This window comes from Pogonomyrmex barbatus, unplaced genomic scaffold, assembly GCF_055798465.1.
Source record: "Pogonomyrmex barbatus isolate J1 unplaced genomic scaffold, ASM5579846v1 scaffold16, whole genome shotgun sequence".
NCBI lineage: Eukaryota > Metazoa > Arthropoda > Insecta > Hymenoptera > Formicidae > Pogonomyrmex > Pogonomyrmex barbatus.
In genome coordinates, this window is record NW_028297112.1 from 2,918,151 (window position 1) to 2,937,017 (window position 18,867).

The following is an 18,867-nucleotide window of genomic DNA, read 5'->3' on the forward strand; positions in this document are numbered from 1 at the left end:
CACACACACACATACACACACACACACACACACACACACACACACGTTTAATATTTTTTAAGAATAAATATATTATATAGAATCATGTTTGTGTCAAATAATAATGTATAATTTATTTTATATCCAAGTCAGTTTTATTTTCAAGTTATAAATTTAGAGACATGCAAACTAAAAACTATAATTTTTTATTTCAAGCTTTATCGTTATGCTTTTCCAATATGATTTCCAATATGATATTGATTATTATATGTCGTATATAATAATCAAAATATGTTTGTGTATCCATATATATTTAAAAACCATGTATTTTGGTTTGTAGGTAAAATAAAAATAAAAATACACTCGTTAAATCAGTCAACGGATGTCTAAATACGGAAAGTGATGAAGTTCATTACATTAGTGATGTTTCTAACGAGTTTGCATTGAATCAATAATAAACATATAAATGTGTACTCAATGTATTCGATGTAAAAGTTGCTGGTAAATACAAATAGAATCAAAATCTTTTTTTAACATAATATTAAATAAACTTTATATCGGTCATTTAATTATAAATAATATTATCATATTTATCATCTAAAAATTAAACAACTATATGAAATCATATATGGAAATCGTAAGTTAAAAATAAATAATTAACAAATAATTTGCAATAATACTTTGTAACAAAAGTTTGTAGCATTACAGTTAATTAATATAAACTATAAACATATAAGAAAGGCTAATAATATAATCGATGATTATATATTATAATCGACTATGACTTTTAGCGCATTGTATTAATTTTACTAATTGTGAGTTTCAAACGACTCAAACAACTGTCACGATAAAACGATTGAATAGCTATATTTCAAGCAATCATTATAGAAAGCAATTAAATAAATACTATAGAGACACTTCGATGCGCGGGGACGTATCCGACTCACAAAGTATGCATCGATGGCACACAGCAATTGCTCGTTTTCATGTCGTCTGTAGATTCTTCTAAATGGCAAAATTAAAAATAGATTCGTTCGCCCTCGGCGATAAATCAATTAAAACGCTGAATCGAATCGTGAATGCGTACGTGCGTGCGTGCACGCATGTTCTAATTTAATCGATTGGCGAGGCGCATACACACGTTCCATCGCTCACGATTGCACCTCCTTTTCGCTCGTTTAATCCTCCACTGTCTGCGCTGTTTTTTTAAACGTATTTATTAGCACAAAGTGTATTTTACTCCCTTACGTAATATTTCAATTTTCATTGTTTTGATATTTTGTCTTTAAATAAGAGTTGATATGATTGCGTACCAATTTATGATATACGCAGTAATATCTGAAAATTACAAAATATACATAAATTTAAAGGAATTTAATATTCTTATTGTAATTCTCAACTAATTTTTTACAAAAATATATTATTTTTAATATAATTATTATGCATTCTTATATAATTCATAAAATTATATATGTTTATATATGTTTATATAATATAATATCTTATAATATGTTCTATGTGCAGTACAACATATGAGTTTTAAAAATATTTTGTTAATATTATGTTAATATTATGTTAATATCTTGTTAATATTATGTTAAAAATATCTTGTTAATAAAATTCTAAATTGATCAATTTATTCCCTTCTAAATCGCGTTTTTATATTGAGTGTGAGTAATAGCAGATTAATCGGTGCATCGATATGCCCATGACAATTGAAACTGTGTATCCAACTAACTGTGAATTATCAGATTTCAATAAAAATGATATATAAACAATATGCGAATGGTTTAATACGATTCGTGTTAACATGCAAAAAGTATTAATTTATTAATATCGATACATAATATAATTTATAGACGAATAATAAAATTCGTTTCTTGGTAGCAATAATATTCTTGAAATAAAGTAAATAACCCGTTTTACAATCAATAATAATAAAGATTTTTGGCAAAGGAAAAAGAAAAAGGAGAGATCATGCAAATTTAATTGATTTAAATTTGTATAGTATTGAAATAGTGCTAGATCGACATTGTAGTTCATAATCATTAAGATTTAAAGCATTAAATATTTTATTATTATCTATCAAATTAAGAAATTTATAATAAATTGTTTATAATTTATTTTAACTTCCAATATTAAGAATGTTACATGTATTTTTCAATTAATTTAATTGCTGATATATCAATACTTCTATTTTAAGAGAATTAATTACACGCGACTTAAATTCCATTTATTAACATAATATATATAAAATTAAAGAAAAAAAATTTTCATGCAATTTTATACACAACGTTTAATACAGTCAAATTGCAAAGTCGCAACGTGTCTTTCTAAAAAAGTTATTATTTTAAAAAGTAAACAATTTCTAAAACAAAGTCTCTTTTTCTTTATCTTATCGCAATTTTTGTGAGATTTTTCGTGGCGAGTAAAACCGTCGTGTGATGAAACGGAGGCAAAATTGACACGTAAATAATAATGTCCAATTAGAACAACGCAATCTTATCTCGCTGAGTAAACCAGAGAACCACCCGATTAAACACCGCAAACACGTCGTCCCTTATTTTTTCTCGCAGTTCCGTCGGAACTTTTTCAATTTTAAAGTTAAATCGCGATCCAACAAGATTTATACTCGCGCTAATGCAATATTTTCTTAGCCAAGAGGACGTTCGTTTAGACTACAGGACCAATGTGACTATGAGGGATGAAACGATGTGTTCTTCATCTCCCGGATTTTGTACATTCAGTGATGTACATGAGTGTCGCTTTAAATGAATCCGCTTAAGCGTTGAGAAGACCATTTTATCTTAAGAAAATCTTTGTATTGTTTTACATTCGATAAAATTTTTGTTAAAATAAAACTGGCGACAAACTAAAATTTACGAAAAATCTTTAATTTGCTACTTGATGAAATCATAAAATTAAAGCAATTGTTATTTTTTTTTATCTACTAATATTAGAAATATTTTTTCCCAGGCATTCATTTATGTTTTGACCCAATTCTTACTTGTTTCCAGACATTTTCTTTTCACGCGCTTCATTCTACATTTCTATGCGATCCGTTGTATACGGATATTTCATGAAGAAACATGCAAATTTTCAAAAATGTGAATATGACACATTGCATACTCACCTACAGCTTCTGTTCTCTTTGCAAGTCTCGGCCAAGCTATGACACGTTGGCATTTCGGCGCCGTCTATGCGCTGCGCGCAAGTTGGATGCATTTTCTCTTGTGCTATTATGCACTCGTCCTTTTTGCTGTCCGTTTTCCTGCAACACGAGAAACACATATAGACGATGTAACAAGATTCAAGAAATTACTGTTAAAGAATTTTTTAAAGTACTCTATAGTTTATATAGAAGATATGCTCCGACAAAATTGAATCTACAATATTATCTAAAATAAGAAACAATTCATATTAAAAAAAAAATATTGTAACATAAAATTTCAACTATGTATAATATAATTAGAAACTAATTTACCATCTAATAAAATATGCAGCATAATAAAATATGTTAAAATTATTATCAATATTAAAAACATAAATAATATTTTTAATTATAGCATAGTAGAAAATGGAATTTGCATAGCATGCATTGTCCATTCGAGTATTAATCGAGTGTAATAATTTATTCAGCTGTGTTTTCTTATTCCGTTGTTTGATTCTTATTTCGGATGGACAAAAGAATGATTTTATGAAAAAGACTACCGCGAGGATTCGCAGAATAAAAGTAAGATGCAAAACGAGAACGGAAAGTTTCTGCATTGTTTTGCGACCGAAAGTCATTTAAAAATTAAAGGAGCGTCGTTAAAAAGGAGCCTTTCGCGCGAGAAGAATATTAGAGTTGTTTCAAGGATTTTCTCGAAATTGTCATTAGATCGCAAATTAATTTTATTTCGTTTTTCTAAGATTTTCATAGATTTTTATAAATCAATTTTCTTATCTGATGTTTGTTCTAACTGGAAATGATTTGTATATACAATTTTTATGAATTAATCTGTCTTAAGTAATTATTGAAACTATAAAGTACTTTTACACAAAGGTTCACAATTATAAAATTTTCTTAATTAATATTATTACAAAAAATTGTAGCATTGTTTAATATCGAAAAAGATACTTTGATAATTACACGAATCTTATCTCCTATCCTATCTCATTACTTCATTTTATTGTATCAAAGTCTCCTAACTTTTATGCAAATCTGTGTGTGTGTGTGTGTGTGTGTGTGTGTGTGTGTGTGTGTGTGTGTATATTTTATAAATTAACTAATATAAATTAATTCTATTGCACCATATATTTTTCATCTTATAATTTTTTTCATATTATGTTTTAAAAGCAATTGTTTTTCAAAAGCATTAAAAGCAATTTGTTTTTCATCTTTAATTTCATAAAGATTATGTAAAAAATTTAAATTAAATTTTACTTTGATAAAAAACACAAATAAAATATTGCAAAAATTTGTTAACATTTCTATCTTGTTAAGCATATGTATGTATTGTAGGAATTTTTTTTTCTATAAGAAACGTCAAAGAGACATCATTTGCAGTCAGGTAACGCATAAGAAACAGTACCTTATTATTTGTCAACTTAGTTTGAAATTTTCATAATAATGCACCGAGAACAATCGGTTGCAATTATACGTTCTCTCTACTTTATTCATCCCTGCAATTCTGCATTGTGCCTATTATTACCTTCATCCGAACAATTGAATGCATGGCAGCATCGGGGATGATCGCATCGAGAACATGATCTGGCATTTCTGTCAGTTAAACGTATTTGCGTTTTCTTTTTCGGCATATCAGTTGATTCGGCCGCGCGTAGCCGGATGCAATGTAACGCGCGCTACTCGGCATATGCATCCCGGGGCGTGCATTGTTTCGCATAGCGATTCGAAACAATTTCGATTGCCCGATATGTTGGATTTCGAAAAAATTTTTCGCCGGCGCGAGCACGTATGCGCGCGTGCGTAATTAGGCCGCGAGTTAACAATGCGCGTTCTTCGATTAATTCTAAATTAATTTACGACGGCGCCGACATTTGATTCGTCATTTCGCGTTCGTGGACCACACTATTTCCGATTACAATAATCCGTTATTAATTCACGTTGCGTCGCGCATTGTGTCGCGACACAGTCACCTGCGCAGTGCCCTGCGTTAATATTTTAACACGACTTTCTCACGACAATAGACGAGCAATTAAACATTCAGTGCCGACGGAACACAACTGAAAAGGGCAATTGCTCGAATATAGTTATGTGGCCGCAAAATCTTTCTACCGGAAAGAATGGTGTTTGCGAGGAACACAAAATTGCGATACAGTTTTCTAAATAAATATAAATTATATTTTGCGACAACATACGATAAAAATAAAAATATAAAAAATTCGAATAAGCCTGAAAACGTAAAGAGAAATAAAAATTAAGTCTGTATAAATTGTATAGCCAATTTATAATAAATATAATAATAAAAAATATAACAGTAACGGTGAGAGTTAGGAAAAAAAAAAATTGCTATTTTTACTCAACTAACCTGCAGAGGCAGAAAGCAATTTCCACGGAATGCTTGTGATTGGCGGTCTTATAGAAATGCTGCAACGCTTCCATACACTCGTTTCTCGCGCACGTCGTTGAGTCGCAGTGGTTCAGAACAGGTTGCAGGAGATTCTTGCATTCCGGATCATTTCTGAGCAAAGAAAAACATTCATATGTAATTTATCTTGTCTGTAATTATCAATCAATTAAACTTGCAAACTTACTTGCAGGACGTGTAAGCATGCTGACAAGTGCTGGATAAGATTACTTTCACCGGCTGCTGAAGCTTATCGATGTCTGAGGACGGTGATTCCACACCCGTTTCTGCGAAGCAAACAAACGCATTATGTTGATTCAACTGTTTGTAATTAAAACAAAGCCTAATTATAATTCCTTTACATATAAAAATTTTGTATAATTGATCTGTAAATAAAGACATAAATCATACTTTTTTTTATCTTAAGAAAGAAAGACGTTCGTGAAAATAACTAATATAAAATCCAGTTATATATTACATCTCTGCCCGTTACTTCATTATATAGCATTATATAGCACACTGAAGAGAGAAAAGTCTATAATTCTGTGTGATAAGTTAGAAATACGCTCGACGTTTAAAAGAAAAGTAGAAGACACGATCGTACGATGTAATTTATCTTAACTCACGATAACAAATGCAGTCATTTAATATCCTACTTTAAATTTATATTGATCAAATATGCATGTAAAAATAACAAGGTAAAATTTTCATTGTGACCGGCGAAACTTTTCCAATTAGCGCCATGTAATGCAATTGTACAGACGAGTCCGCATTTGATAAATTGTTGAAAAGCATCATTTATCATGGATATATCTAGTATTTTAGCGCGATGTTGAAGATTCCTCCAGCACAAATTGGAACGCGAGTTTTTACCATCGATCGCAGATGTGTGCAACATTCTTCTTCGAAAGAGATCGATATCAGCATAGTTAAACAGTTCTACCTGTTCCTATCCGTAATGCACTGTTTACACAGTCACTAGGAAGACCCACTTTTCTCATCGAAGGGACATAAATAAATGATAAATCATCAACGAGGCGCATCGATGCGCTTAGACGGAAGCGATACTTATCGTCTCCTTCATTTTCAACTTTGTAAGAATTATCCAAGAATTTTGAATCCAAGTCAGGACAAACAGGCAATTTTTCTTCATCATTTAAATGCTATTAAATCCCAAACTTCAGATTAAATTTGATCGACGCTAGAAATATTGTTAAAATCTTGCATATTTATATCAATTTTAAATTGACGTGCGTTTCCTTTCAAGAAAATAGATTTTAAAATATTCTCATAAAAGAAATAATGAACTGTCGTGGAAATCCTTGTTGCAAAATTTCCGACCTCGTAGCAGACTCAAAATCAATAAGCGATTGTCCGAGGCATTGAATATCTGTCCGATGACGAATGATCATCATCATTAACCAACCTCTCTTCGATTGATGGACTCTGGCGACGGGGTTAACGATTTCGAGGGAATGCCCGTGAATATCGGGAAGGGAGATCAAGACTACCTTTTCGGCATGAAGGGGAAAAAAGGGTCCAGGATTCCCCATGAGGAAAGCCGCCTCGCCAGATGACTGGCCATAAGTCAACTACCATGAAGAGCATGGCTTTGACGCACTTTATTAAGACAAAGCGACCGTCAACCCCCTCCTATCCCTTTGGAGGCCTTAATCGCACCCCTGAATCGCTAGTGGTTTATCTGTATGTGTATTTGTTTCGATGCAATAAAAGAAGATGTGCCAATAGCTGTTTAAAATTTTAATAAAAGCGAGGTAGAAATTTTAATAGAAAGCGGTAGAAAGTAGACTATATCTACATAGAAAAGAAATTATTTCTAGGTAATTGCAATAAATTGCAATAGAGAATATAATTGTACATATATGTGCATAAATATAAAATCACATTATTATTTTTATTAACAGATTTTTCGAAATACAGTACAGTTGTTGATAACGTTGTTTAAATTAAAACTTCTTTTTCTCTTTTTCAGTATTAAATTAATAAAACTCAAAGAGACGGAAGGAGAGGCTAAACTATAAATATCAAAGTGCAGAATTGGAACGATTTCGAGAAGATAAAACAAAATGCATTTTTACATATCCACAATATCCCATATCGCAAATTTCGGATCTGGTTGGTAATAAGAAGAAGAAGAAGGGCAATCTCAACTACTGGCAGTAATTCGAATTCGTGTCGTACCGGCTTGTCGAGATCGATGTTGAGTTCGCTTTCGCGTTGCGAGATATATCGCGGCTCTTCGGTCAGGTGAAGACCTTTTCGGTGACACAGGTGCGAGGATGCAGAAACTCACTCGGTGAGTCGTTAGACTCTCGAACCAACGAGATCATTTGCTCATGGAAAATGGAAAACGCCTAAAACACCACGAGTGAAACACGTGCTTGTCGCAGCACTTAAGCTAATGGTGTCAAACACCGAGTTCTTTTTGTCGATTCTAATTTGCAATAATAAAAGAAGATTAATCGAGAAAATAATCAAGTAACACAAATAAGTTGATATACGACTATAAAAAAATATAAAAAAAATGTGGAACAATTTAATTGATTAATATTGATTAACAAGCTGCTGTCAATTATCTTAAAGCAAAGAAATTTACACGAAGGATTCTTACGACATTAACAAATCCGTTTCACTTCCCTAAAATAGGTTCATAAAACGAGCCGCAAAATCCGCCATGAGTCAGACACGTCACTTAGAAACATAGAGCGACGAAACGTGACAGGGACTGTCAGGATACCTCAAACCTCGGCTAGATCCAAGCTGTGGTTTATATCCCCCGTGTTTCTGTGACTTTCATTAAATTTCATTAAATTTATTACTAACCCAGAAATAACCGGAATCGTGAATACGTCTTGCAAGTTTGCAGTCGCGATTTTTGCCGCCGTGCGTCATAAAGTTGACGGGAATGCAAATCGCCGGTTAACGAAATTGCAAGTTTAATTCGTCGACACTCGTGACTTGTCTGTCTGCGTTGCATATTCAGCGCAAAACGTTAAATTGGATGAGATATCCACGACACTACGCGATACTAACGATTAAATGCGGCTCTTAAAAAAGATCAAAATTCACTTGAGATAATTCACTTCCTCGCTCGTCGCGAGATTCATTCGCGAGATATAAAGCCGCTAATTCTTATTCACAGCAGCTTATTCATTTCGCGAATTTTCGATGTTGAACTGGACGAAATCGGCTGAAATTTATAATACTGTAACAAATTCCGCGAGCAAATTCACCGAGTACAAAATTTGCCTCGTGATTATTCTCTACTTTTAACGAGTGATTCAACCACGTCGGGAAGCTCTCGTCATATGCGCCCACTTCCGAGTTAAATATTAAATGTTCAATGTAAAAATTAAATCAGATAAGTTGCCACTGAGATAAGTCATGTGTAAATGTAATTTTAATAGACAGTGTGACGGCGAGGGCATCTCGACAAAATTATTCTGAAAACGATTTTTCGTGCGAGTAATTTATATATTCGTTATTTATATCATTAGATGTTTTATTTGGCCAAATAAATTTTATTGCAAAAGTTAAATTACGTAATAAAAGTTTATTACGTTTCATAACATGTACAATTTTCTAAATTTATTAATTTAAATAAATTAGAAATTATTTATTTTAACCAAGTACATATACAGCCAATTAAACTAAACAAAAAAAAAACGTCTTGCACAGAAAAATCATATAAAAACTCATTTTTTATTCTATTATTTTAAATCATCTAGTGTAATATGTAGCAAATAATATAATATTAAATCATTCTTTATTAAAAGTCTAACTAAGTGATTCTAACATGCAAAGTAACAAAATAAAAAAAAAAAAAATGGATAATATACAATCCATCAAATGTGACAATTGATGAGCGAGCGAACGTGCTAATTAATCATTAGCCCACTATCGTAGAGCGGTCTCTCGATTTTATCCGCTATTTATATATATTTCAAACCGCAATGAATATCCGTAATTGATCGGCCAACCGAGTAATTAGCGCAGCTGTAATTGAGAGAAAATCGCGTTAAAGAAGCGCGCAAAGCGCTGAGCGGGCCGCGTTTCCCGATCGCAATTGCATTTCCCATATTTGACGTTAATTGGCCGCGCGGGCAATTAGTTACAGCAATAATTGCGGAGAAACAAGATCTATGCCAGTGCCAAAAACGCTAGCTAATCGCGGTGTGATTCATGATTAACCATGGAGTCATGTCAAGCAAAAAATCGTCCAACATTTCCATATTATTTTAACGGATAAGAATAATTTACATATTTTACCCTGCGTTCATTTTATCCACATGTCATGATTTACTTTAAACAATTATTAATTAAAATAATTTATCTATGTTGTTCTGAAAATTGTGACATTTGTTATTTCAAGAAAAGATGAATTAATTATAGTTTTAAAATTAAACAAGAAATATTTTTCTTAAAGTATAAGTATTTTTATTTTATATCAATTTTTATATTTATCAAATAAACATCTTTCATTTTTTATTGTTTAAGAAAATATTATATTATATTATTAAATTATTATATACTTAACAAAAGTTTTATTATTTCAACAAATATTTATTTTATACAAATAAAGACTGAATTTTTGCCGAGCAGATATTTTGAAATTGTTTGTTACATCCAATAACGCTCTTGTTATAAAAAACTGAGAATGTTAGCGTTTTAATTTATTACATAAAAGATTAATTAATCATCGGTCTTATTTCTCACTGGTAGTTAAGTATAGCTATTCTCACAATTAATTGCGCCAATCTCTTTCTTGAATGCATTTGTAATCGTATTAAAACATTAATCATGGATGGATATCGCAATGCTAATTAACAAATAAGAAAGTAGCCAGTTGTAATTAATGTAAAAAATTTACAATGCACGATTGTTGGATAGAATTTAAATTATTGTTCGTTTTTCCGATAGTAATATTACTATCGGACAATATTAATTGCCCTGATAGAATTTCGATAAGTCAATCTAAACGCGCGTTTTCACGTTTATCGTATTGTTACGTCCGCGGCGGTTCACTGACGCTCTCACTTAACGCGCGTTCCGCGAGGAAGCCGCGCTCGGCAATGAACAACGCCGTTTAATTAAAATACGTAGGCTTTATTCAAATCAGAACAATCACAATAATTCAGCGGACACACGTCCGTACGCCACGAGTCACCGCGCCGTACTTCTTCGTAAACAACAACCGTTGCCTCGAAGAGCGTTTCTACTCCAAACGGCGGCTCGACTCCACTCGGCCGCAGAAGACTCGCGCATAACAATATTTTTCTTTTTTTTAATTTTTTTGAAGGCAAAGTACAAATAGATAACATATAAGTATAAGATTATTATTGGTGAAGCTAAATAAATAAACTGTCCTTACAGTTATACCGTACAGGTTAATTATGCTAATGTTCATTGAAAACGTTATCTATCTGAAATTTTTCAAACGCAGTAAAGTTTTTTAAATAAGATTTATAATTTTTGACAAATTTAGGACAAATTTTATTAATTAAAACAAAATGAATAATAAAGAGTAAACTTTTGCGCATTTTAAAGTGTAATATTTTGAAATTCATTATCATTTAAAATGTGAAAAAGTTAAATAAGAGATATTGAAATTATTAAAATTATTATATTGCTAATAATCTTTTTTCGTTTAAAATAGAAAAAGAATAAATTGATGTGTTGATATTAAGAATTTGCAAATAAAGGACAACAATTTCAATTAAGATATTTTGCTGTTCTAACAGTTAACAATTTACAGTATCATAAATTTACGTAAGAATTTCATTTGGTTTCGTACAAATTAAACGCAAAGAAATAATTTCTGAACAAATAATAAGAAATTGCAAAAAAGGTGAGATTGGCAGACTTCGTATCTCTTCAACAAAAAGTGAGCGATCAAATGAGTGCATCTGCCCGTGCAGACACATTTCTCTTGAATTCTCTGGAAAACGGCGATCGATGTAAAACCGTCGTGTAATATCGAATACGACGAAAACTTGGGGCGAATCTTGAGCACGCTGGCGGATTAAAGTTCCAAATCCGGCGGCTCGAGAAATAATATGCAGACGCGCAAGAGAGATACGAGGAGAAGCAGGAAATGAGAGCAACCGGAGAGAGAGTTGAAATTAAATTAAACTTTTGCCGCGATAAATCTTACTCGTTGAGGTGATATCTTCGTAAGATATTACCTCGCGGAGATGCGATCGATCGTCTGCTTTTTCATCTCGTCGACGGAAAATCGCGATTGTCGAAGTAATCTAAAAATTAATTTCTATTATTTGCCCTTCTATCATTTATCTTGACTAATTCACGAATTGTTGTTATCACATTTTTACTTTTATATATGTCTACATGTATATATGTATATACGGGTTACCCTGTACATAAACATGTATGAGTAAAGATGTAACAATTAATAATTTGCGATCAATTAAGTTTTAAATTATATATCTGCATGCAGATATATAATTTAAAATATTGTTATTAATATTTTCATAATAACAATTTTGTATAAAATACGTAATTTTAATTTTTTGTTGGTATAGAGTGTTTAGGCGTAATCATATAATACAGATAATAAAATACAATTATAATAAATAAAATAAATAAAATGTTTTGCATTAGAGAAATAAAAATACAAAGAATCAGATTTCGCGAGTATCGCGATATCAAGCGAAGCAATTTATTTAGTTGGCGTATAATAAACTTGCACGTGGAAATATATTTATTGCACGGAAACTAATGAATTTCATTTCATCGTGTTGCATCGGCTCACTGGGAAGCATTTTTATTGTAATTGGTTATCACTATTCGATATTGAAACGGACGTGCTCTTTTTTTCCTCTTCAAAACACGAAAAATTATTTCGGACGCGCGAAGATTTATCAGACCACGATATGTAATTAATATTTTCAGCGAGATATTGCCATGAATTTTCAGAATTTTATATTGTAGCACGTAATACTATAAACTCTCTCCGTGTATTCTTTTTCTATTTGCAGTTTATAAACAGATTTGCATCGAAAATGTGTATCGTATTACATTCATTCCTCGTTAATGAATAACAACGAATTTTTGGAGCTCTGAAGAGGGATATATGATTTGTTTTAGTTTAAATTGATTCATTTTTTATAACATTTAGTTTATAACGGTTTCGAAAAAAAATCTATAAAATAAACAATAGCTTATTTAAAAAATTTTGTCTAGAGCTCATGTAAATCACAATATACTTCAATATTTTTAATCCGTAATTTCTAAATCTAAATCAAACAATGCTTTTATATTTAAAAATAATATAATTATCAAAAGATGTTAAAAAGATAAAAGATGAAACATTTATGACCATCCATAAGATAATCTGTTGATTTTCATCATGCATCGCGCTTTGATAAAATTGGCAAGAACAAAAGGCTTTATGCATCTCTTTTTTTTTGGTTCTTTTTTTACACAAAACTCAACTATTTGTCAACAATGTGCCGTCACAGGCAGTTTAAAAGAAAATATGAATTTGTACAGAGTATTAAAACAAATGGAATTTTCCATGATGCACGACGGTTTTGATATAACTCATCGTTTTCGAAGAAAAGATCACTTGTTGAAAAAATTTATGATCACGCATTGGATGTCTTATTATTCGCATTGATTGCACGCAATTTGTGCTGGAATATAAAAAAAAAAGCGGTAATTGACAATTTCGTCCACACCACATTTTATATTACATTATATTAATCTTGACAATAATATAATATGAGCTAAAAGATTAATTTTTCTAATTATCATATGTGTGATTATATGCTTGATAAATTAATATATTATAAATAATTTATTGTTATATATTTTTATATTTATGCATTCTATATATAATAAAAATATAAATAATTTAACTAATATATTTTTAACAATGCAATGTATCATTATACAAAATTTTGTTTAATTAATTTATTTATTTGAAAATAAAATAAAATTAAATTAAATTAAATTGAATCAATAGTATTTATTTATTAAGAAAAACATATTTATTTTTAAATGTAAAAAACATTGTGAACAATAAAAAAACATTGTCAATTAAAAAATTATCTTAATTTGAAGAAATGGTTTTAATTAAGAAATAGATAATAAAAATAAAGATAAGATAAGAGGCAAGACTTACGTTCGAAATCGTCCGTCTGGTTTTTCTTGTGGTGAGTGCGATGATGATGGCCTGGAATAGGGATCTGCTTCATGTTGAATAAATTATGATGATCGGCATGATGATCAATCAGCGGATTTTCCAATTGCGATTCAATCACTTCGAGACTGGAGGAATTGTCGGGATGGGCGATGACCTTCACTGTAAATGACCGAGTGTAACAAGTTGTGCATAGATAGCGCAATCTTGAAGAAAAATCCATTTTCATAGAAGGAATTAAAAAATCTTTCTTCCGATTTCTTCTCATCTTGTAAAGAGAAAATGAAAGAAAATATTACGTAATTCCAGAAGTCATCAAAGAGCCACATTTGAAATTACACCTGCACTCGTGAGCTGCACAATTGCATTTAAAGATCATTGGAAAATTACGAGAGCGTTTTTTTTAGATAATCTGCGAAAATATTTGCGCGAAAATTTTACTGCGAACGATGCCGCAGCGCAAACGCGAGGAATCTAAGAAATTAATGTAATGGAATTGAAAGCATTTTTTTCTCGGCGTTGTAGTAATCAAAATGAGCGAAAACGAGATGAATCACGATTTAATCACAACTTTCTAACCCGTCCTAAATGTACTCAAGTGCATTAAATAAAATTTCAATCTTACTGAAAAAATAAATAAGAAAATTGCTGTCAATTATATTTGTAATTGAAACAACGTACTTAAATTTTCACTTTCTTCGATTCGAGAATGGTAAATTAGTCTATCCGATTATTAAAAGTTTTTAAAAAGATTTGTTGATATAAGCACCTTGAATATAAAATTTGCTTTTAACATTAATTTGTAAACGGTAATAGCAATAAAAATTTAAGTAAACAAAAAACTAAAATATAATTTATTTTCCTTCTTAAAAGAAAATATCTTATTCTAATGTCTTTGTTCATCAATACTTGTCAAACTTTAATAATATTTATTTTTTGTTTTTTTAAATTTCATTAACTCTTATATTAATTTAAAAAATGTATTATATAAGATTCTAAATAAGACATTAAACTCTTACACAATCTAATAACATTGCGCGAAAAATCAATAAGTTGAAAAATCATTTTTAAAATATTAAAAATGTTTATGTAGTAAGTTAAAGAAGGAAGATTGAGAAAAAAATATATGATATTAAATAACGAACAACCTGAACTTTTAATGTTAGTCGTTTTACCTTCCCATTAAAAAATTATTAATTTGCTGTTAATACGCGTATCAATATATTATTAGAAGTTCCTACATTCATATATTTACCTGTGATACGTACATATATATTTTTCACAAGTAATTTGCTTCTTATGTTGATAAATTATTAAAGCGAACTACGCTGGGACATGGATGGGTATTATAAACGTATATTTTTACATTATTATAAAAGTAAACATACGTACATAGTAATAAAAATTTTAAGTTTAAAATTTAATTGTTAAATTATTTCTATAAATATTATTCCTGAATCCTCTATATGGATTTAACAATTTAATTTCAATGGATATAATCAATAATTTCAATCTATATGCATAAAAATTTTGGAGACCGTCAGCATAGTTTTCACAGTTTCCAATTTTATTCTGAAAATACTCTATCAAAGATTTAAAGAAAAATGTCCATCACAGTGCCCGACGTATTCGCGACGATCCGTTTTCCGGAGATCTAACGTGCCTCTGGACATATCCTTCGGCGACCGATTTTTCCTTTAGAAAATGGGGTTTCTTGCGCGTGCCGGTGGACCCGGTACGAACCTTGATCGACGGACCCTTCGACGGTCTCGAGGAGATCGAAGAACCGATCGACGGGCGGCGCGGCTGGCCTGATTTCGAGGTCATCGAGATCGTCATCGGCGCGGTCGAAGATCGCGCGGTGCTCGTAGGTGGGCCTAGGCGCGAACTTCCTCGGGGCCGGCAGCCGAGGCGATTCGGCATGGCCGGGCCCGTGGGCTCCCAACGGCTCGTCCAACACGGTAGGCGTGGGACGAGCGGCCGCCGGCGCGTACGAGCCCGGCGACGACGACGACAGCGTCGCGACGACGGTCGGCGGTGCGGGTAGTGCGGGGTGCTGACGATGGTGATGGTGCTGGTGCTGTTGGTGGTGATGGTGCCGATGCTGGTGCGGGTGCGCGTCATGCTCGCTTTGGGGCTGCAGGTGCACTGTGCCGGAGACGCGGTCATGCTTGGACAACGAAGACGAAGACGAAGACGAAGAAGAAGAAGAAAAAGAAGAAGAAGAAGAAGAGGAGAAAGAAGAAGAAGAGGGAGAGGAGGAAAAAGATTTATCCGTCGACCGATCCGGATGATCAGCGCCTGGACGCGAGGTCGCCGCGCGATCCTCGAACCGATTCACGTCGGTTTCGTACCCGTCCGAATCGGCACGAGGGTCGTACGCCTCGACAACGAGAACGGCTGGCCTGCCGGGCAGTTCCGGCACTTCCTGGTGGTGATGTCGATCGCCGTGGCGGTGGTGATGCTGATAGCGATCGCCGGGCTCCCGTATGTCGTACGTGCTGTCGGGGTCGTAGTACGACGGAGTGCGCGCGGTCCCGGGGTACAGAAAATAGGGGTACCTACTGGTCGGCGGCAACCAGATCTCCTGGTAGTTCTCCTGCTGCGGGTCGAACGGGTACAGGGCCGAATCCGTGCCCGACAGGTCTACGGAGGTGGAGGAGGGCAGGACCTCTGTAACACAGAAGCAGAGCCGCGGACGAGAACAGGGTGAGTGAGGGTGCGCGTTCGCCATCGGTACGCAACGTGCGAGATCTGCGTGCTGTTGTTGTGGAGTTAAGTGTCGTGATGGTAATAGTGGCGGTGGTGATGGTGGTGGTAGTTGCGGTGCACGGGCGTTGACGGGAGAATCATCGCGTAGAGGAGATTTTAGTTCGATATCCCTAGGAGATGATATATTAGCTCTTGTTTGTCGAGATAAATAATCGCATGGATATTGAGTATTATCAATGTTCCCAGACGCTGAACGCGACAATAGGTCAGCATAATTATGGACACAACGTTCCACGTTGCAAAATTAATTTGAAACGTTCTCAAATGAAAAATGTATTCCCATTTGCGTAAGAATTTTAGACAAATCAAAGTTTTATTTGAAAAATGACAGAAAAGATTTAAATAAGAAATTAAGTAAAAATGTGTAATAAAATTATGTATAGATATAATTACAAAAAATTAATTGCAAAGTAATCAAAATGTATTTAGGTAATTGTTTTTCGAATAAATATGAATATTGTTAAAAAAAATGAAAGTATTTATTTCCGCTTATTATTTAATAAGAAAGTTGAAAGTTCTTAACCCATTAATTTTTCAGAGAATGTTATATATTTATTAAAAATTTATTAACTTATGTAAGATGTTTATATTTACCACATATTTTCTTGCATTTATGTTGTTTGGTCTCTCTCTTTCAATAATTAATTTCGATAAAATATTTTCTTAGATTTTAATATTTTAATACTAAAAATATTTCAAGCTTTTTATTATAAAAACAATTAATGACAAACTTTCATAGAAAAGAAAAAATTCGACAATTTTTATTTTATTCTATATTTGAGAATTGAAGGAAATAAATATATTAATTATATATATATAAAATAAATTATTCCGAGAAAAGAAGTACTTTATTTTTATATATTAAAATGTATCTCGTACACACGTATGTACACACACCCACACACATACACACACCCACATCTCCCCCCCCCACACACACACACACACACACACACACATTATACATAAAGATCGCAACTTTATTATCATCTATTATTAATATCTCTTTAATATTATTATATGAAATTGATTTTAAAATGCTCTTAAAATGAACGTTAATATAAGCAATAAATCATAAAATGATTGAAAGGAAAAATGTCATTTAAATTTGTAATTTAATTAAAAGCAATCTTAAATTTGTTACTGTCAAAAATCAAATTTAATTTCGTTACTGTCAATTACACGAGTTAGCCTTTTTAAAATGCACATTTATATTTATATTCTTCTTATATTACACTTATTTCTTCTTATATTACACTTTTAATGTGTATATATTGTGTCAATTTAATTCAGTCAAAGGAATTTTCTTTTAATACGTATCTGTCATTACATTTTCTACATTTTTAATACTTTATATTTAAACCGTTATTTTAAATGCATAATCATGAATCAGTTCGAGCGCGTTATTATCGAGCAGCAAACATATTTCTAAGTGTTCTTACCGCGATATCGCCGATTTTCTCGTTTATCGGACGCGATGGTGCGATGCGAAATAAAAAGTCGGCAAGAAGACGAAGTTAAATGAACCGGCCGGTAATCGAAATCGACAGGCGATCTGGCATCTCTTCCTGAGAAGGTTTTCGGGCTCCTTCGAGAATACTGCGGGACTTGAAACTCCATCTAGAGAGCCGAGGGATCCTCGTATTGAGCGTTACTGCACGCGAGAAATTATCCCGGGGCGACGCGGTGCTCGCCGAGCGTGATTTCGTTCTTAAGAGATTTTGGGATTCCCGAAGGATCGTCGCAAGGCCGCGAGATGCCGACCAAAAGGGTTAACCTTCTGTTCCGCGTTGATGGTTCGTAAACGAAATGGATACCCCTTAAATTATTAAGTGTCATTTTCTTTCATTTTTAATTGTATATTTTTCTTCGACTATCACGTTATATTATTAATTCAGCATTAAAACTTTTTTTCTATAAATTTAATAAAGAAAGAGAGAGAGAGAGATCTGTAGATTTATCTCGTATATTTATACATCTTCGTTCGTTTGATTAAACATCTTACAATTAGTAAAAATCAAATATATTATCGGAATTAAATACTCGCAAATTATAAATTCTATTTCCGACAAATAATATGTTCAATTTACAAAAAATTTTTTTCAAAAATACTTCGTTGGACTTACTTATCGGATATTAGAATGCAGAAAATAGATATACATACGTAACATGGACAAATTCATTGTTTCAATCGAATTTTATTAAATGTCAACCACCAACTTGTCCCAACTTGTTACAACCATCCGATATATTGCTCGACGACGTTTGAGGAACGAAGGGGAGAGTATAGTGAGTCGAGTATAGAGAGTAGACAGAATCGTAGTAGGCGTCACACACACTAACAGACTACACAGTTCAGAG

The 18,867-nt window shown here is 32.5% G+C and overlaps 1 protein-coding gene across 2 annotated transcripts in view; it reads right to left on the minus strand.

Annotated features, from left to right (window-relative positions):
• Positions 1 to 18,867, minus strand: part of Gfrl (Glial cell line-derived neurotrophic family receptor-like) — a 264,405-nt gene that overhangs the window by 34,237 nt on the left and 211,301 nt on the right. For both annotated transcript variants that reach the window (XM_089073808.1, XM_025217922.2), the window contains 5 exons: positions 15,478 to 16,407; positions 13,717 to 13,896; positions 5,737 to 5,836; positions 5,511 to 5,663; positions 3,113 to 3,250 (listed from right to left, as the gene is read on the minus strand). In XM_089073808.1, the coding sequence (XP_088929934.1) occupies positions 3,113 to 3,250; positions 5,511 to 5,663; positions 5,737 to 5,836; positions 13,717 to 13,896; positions 15,478 to 16,407 (1,501 nt within the window). The remainder of the gene's footprint in view (positions 1 to 3,112; positions 3,251 to 5,510; positions 5,664 to 5,736; positions 5,837 to 13,716; positions 13,897 to 15,477; positions 16,408 to 18,867) is intronic.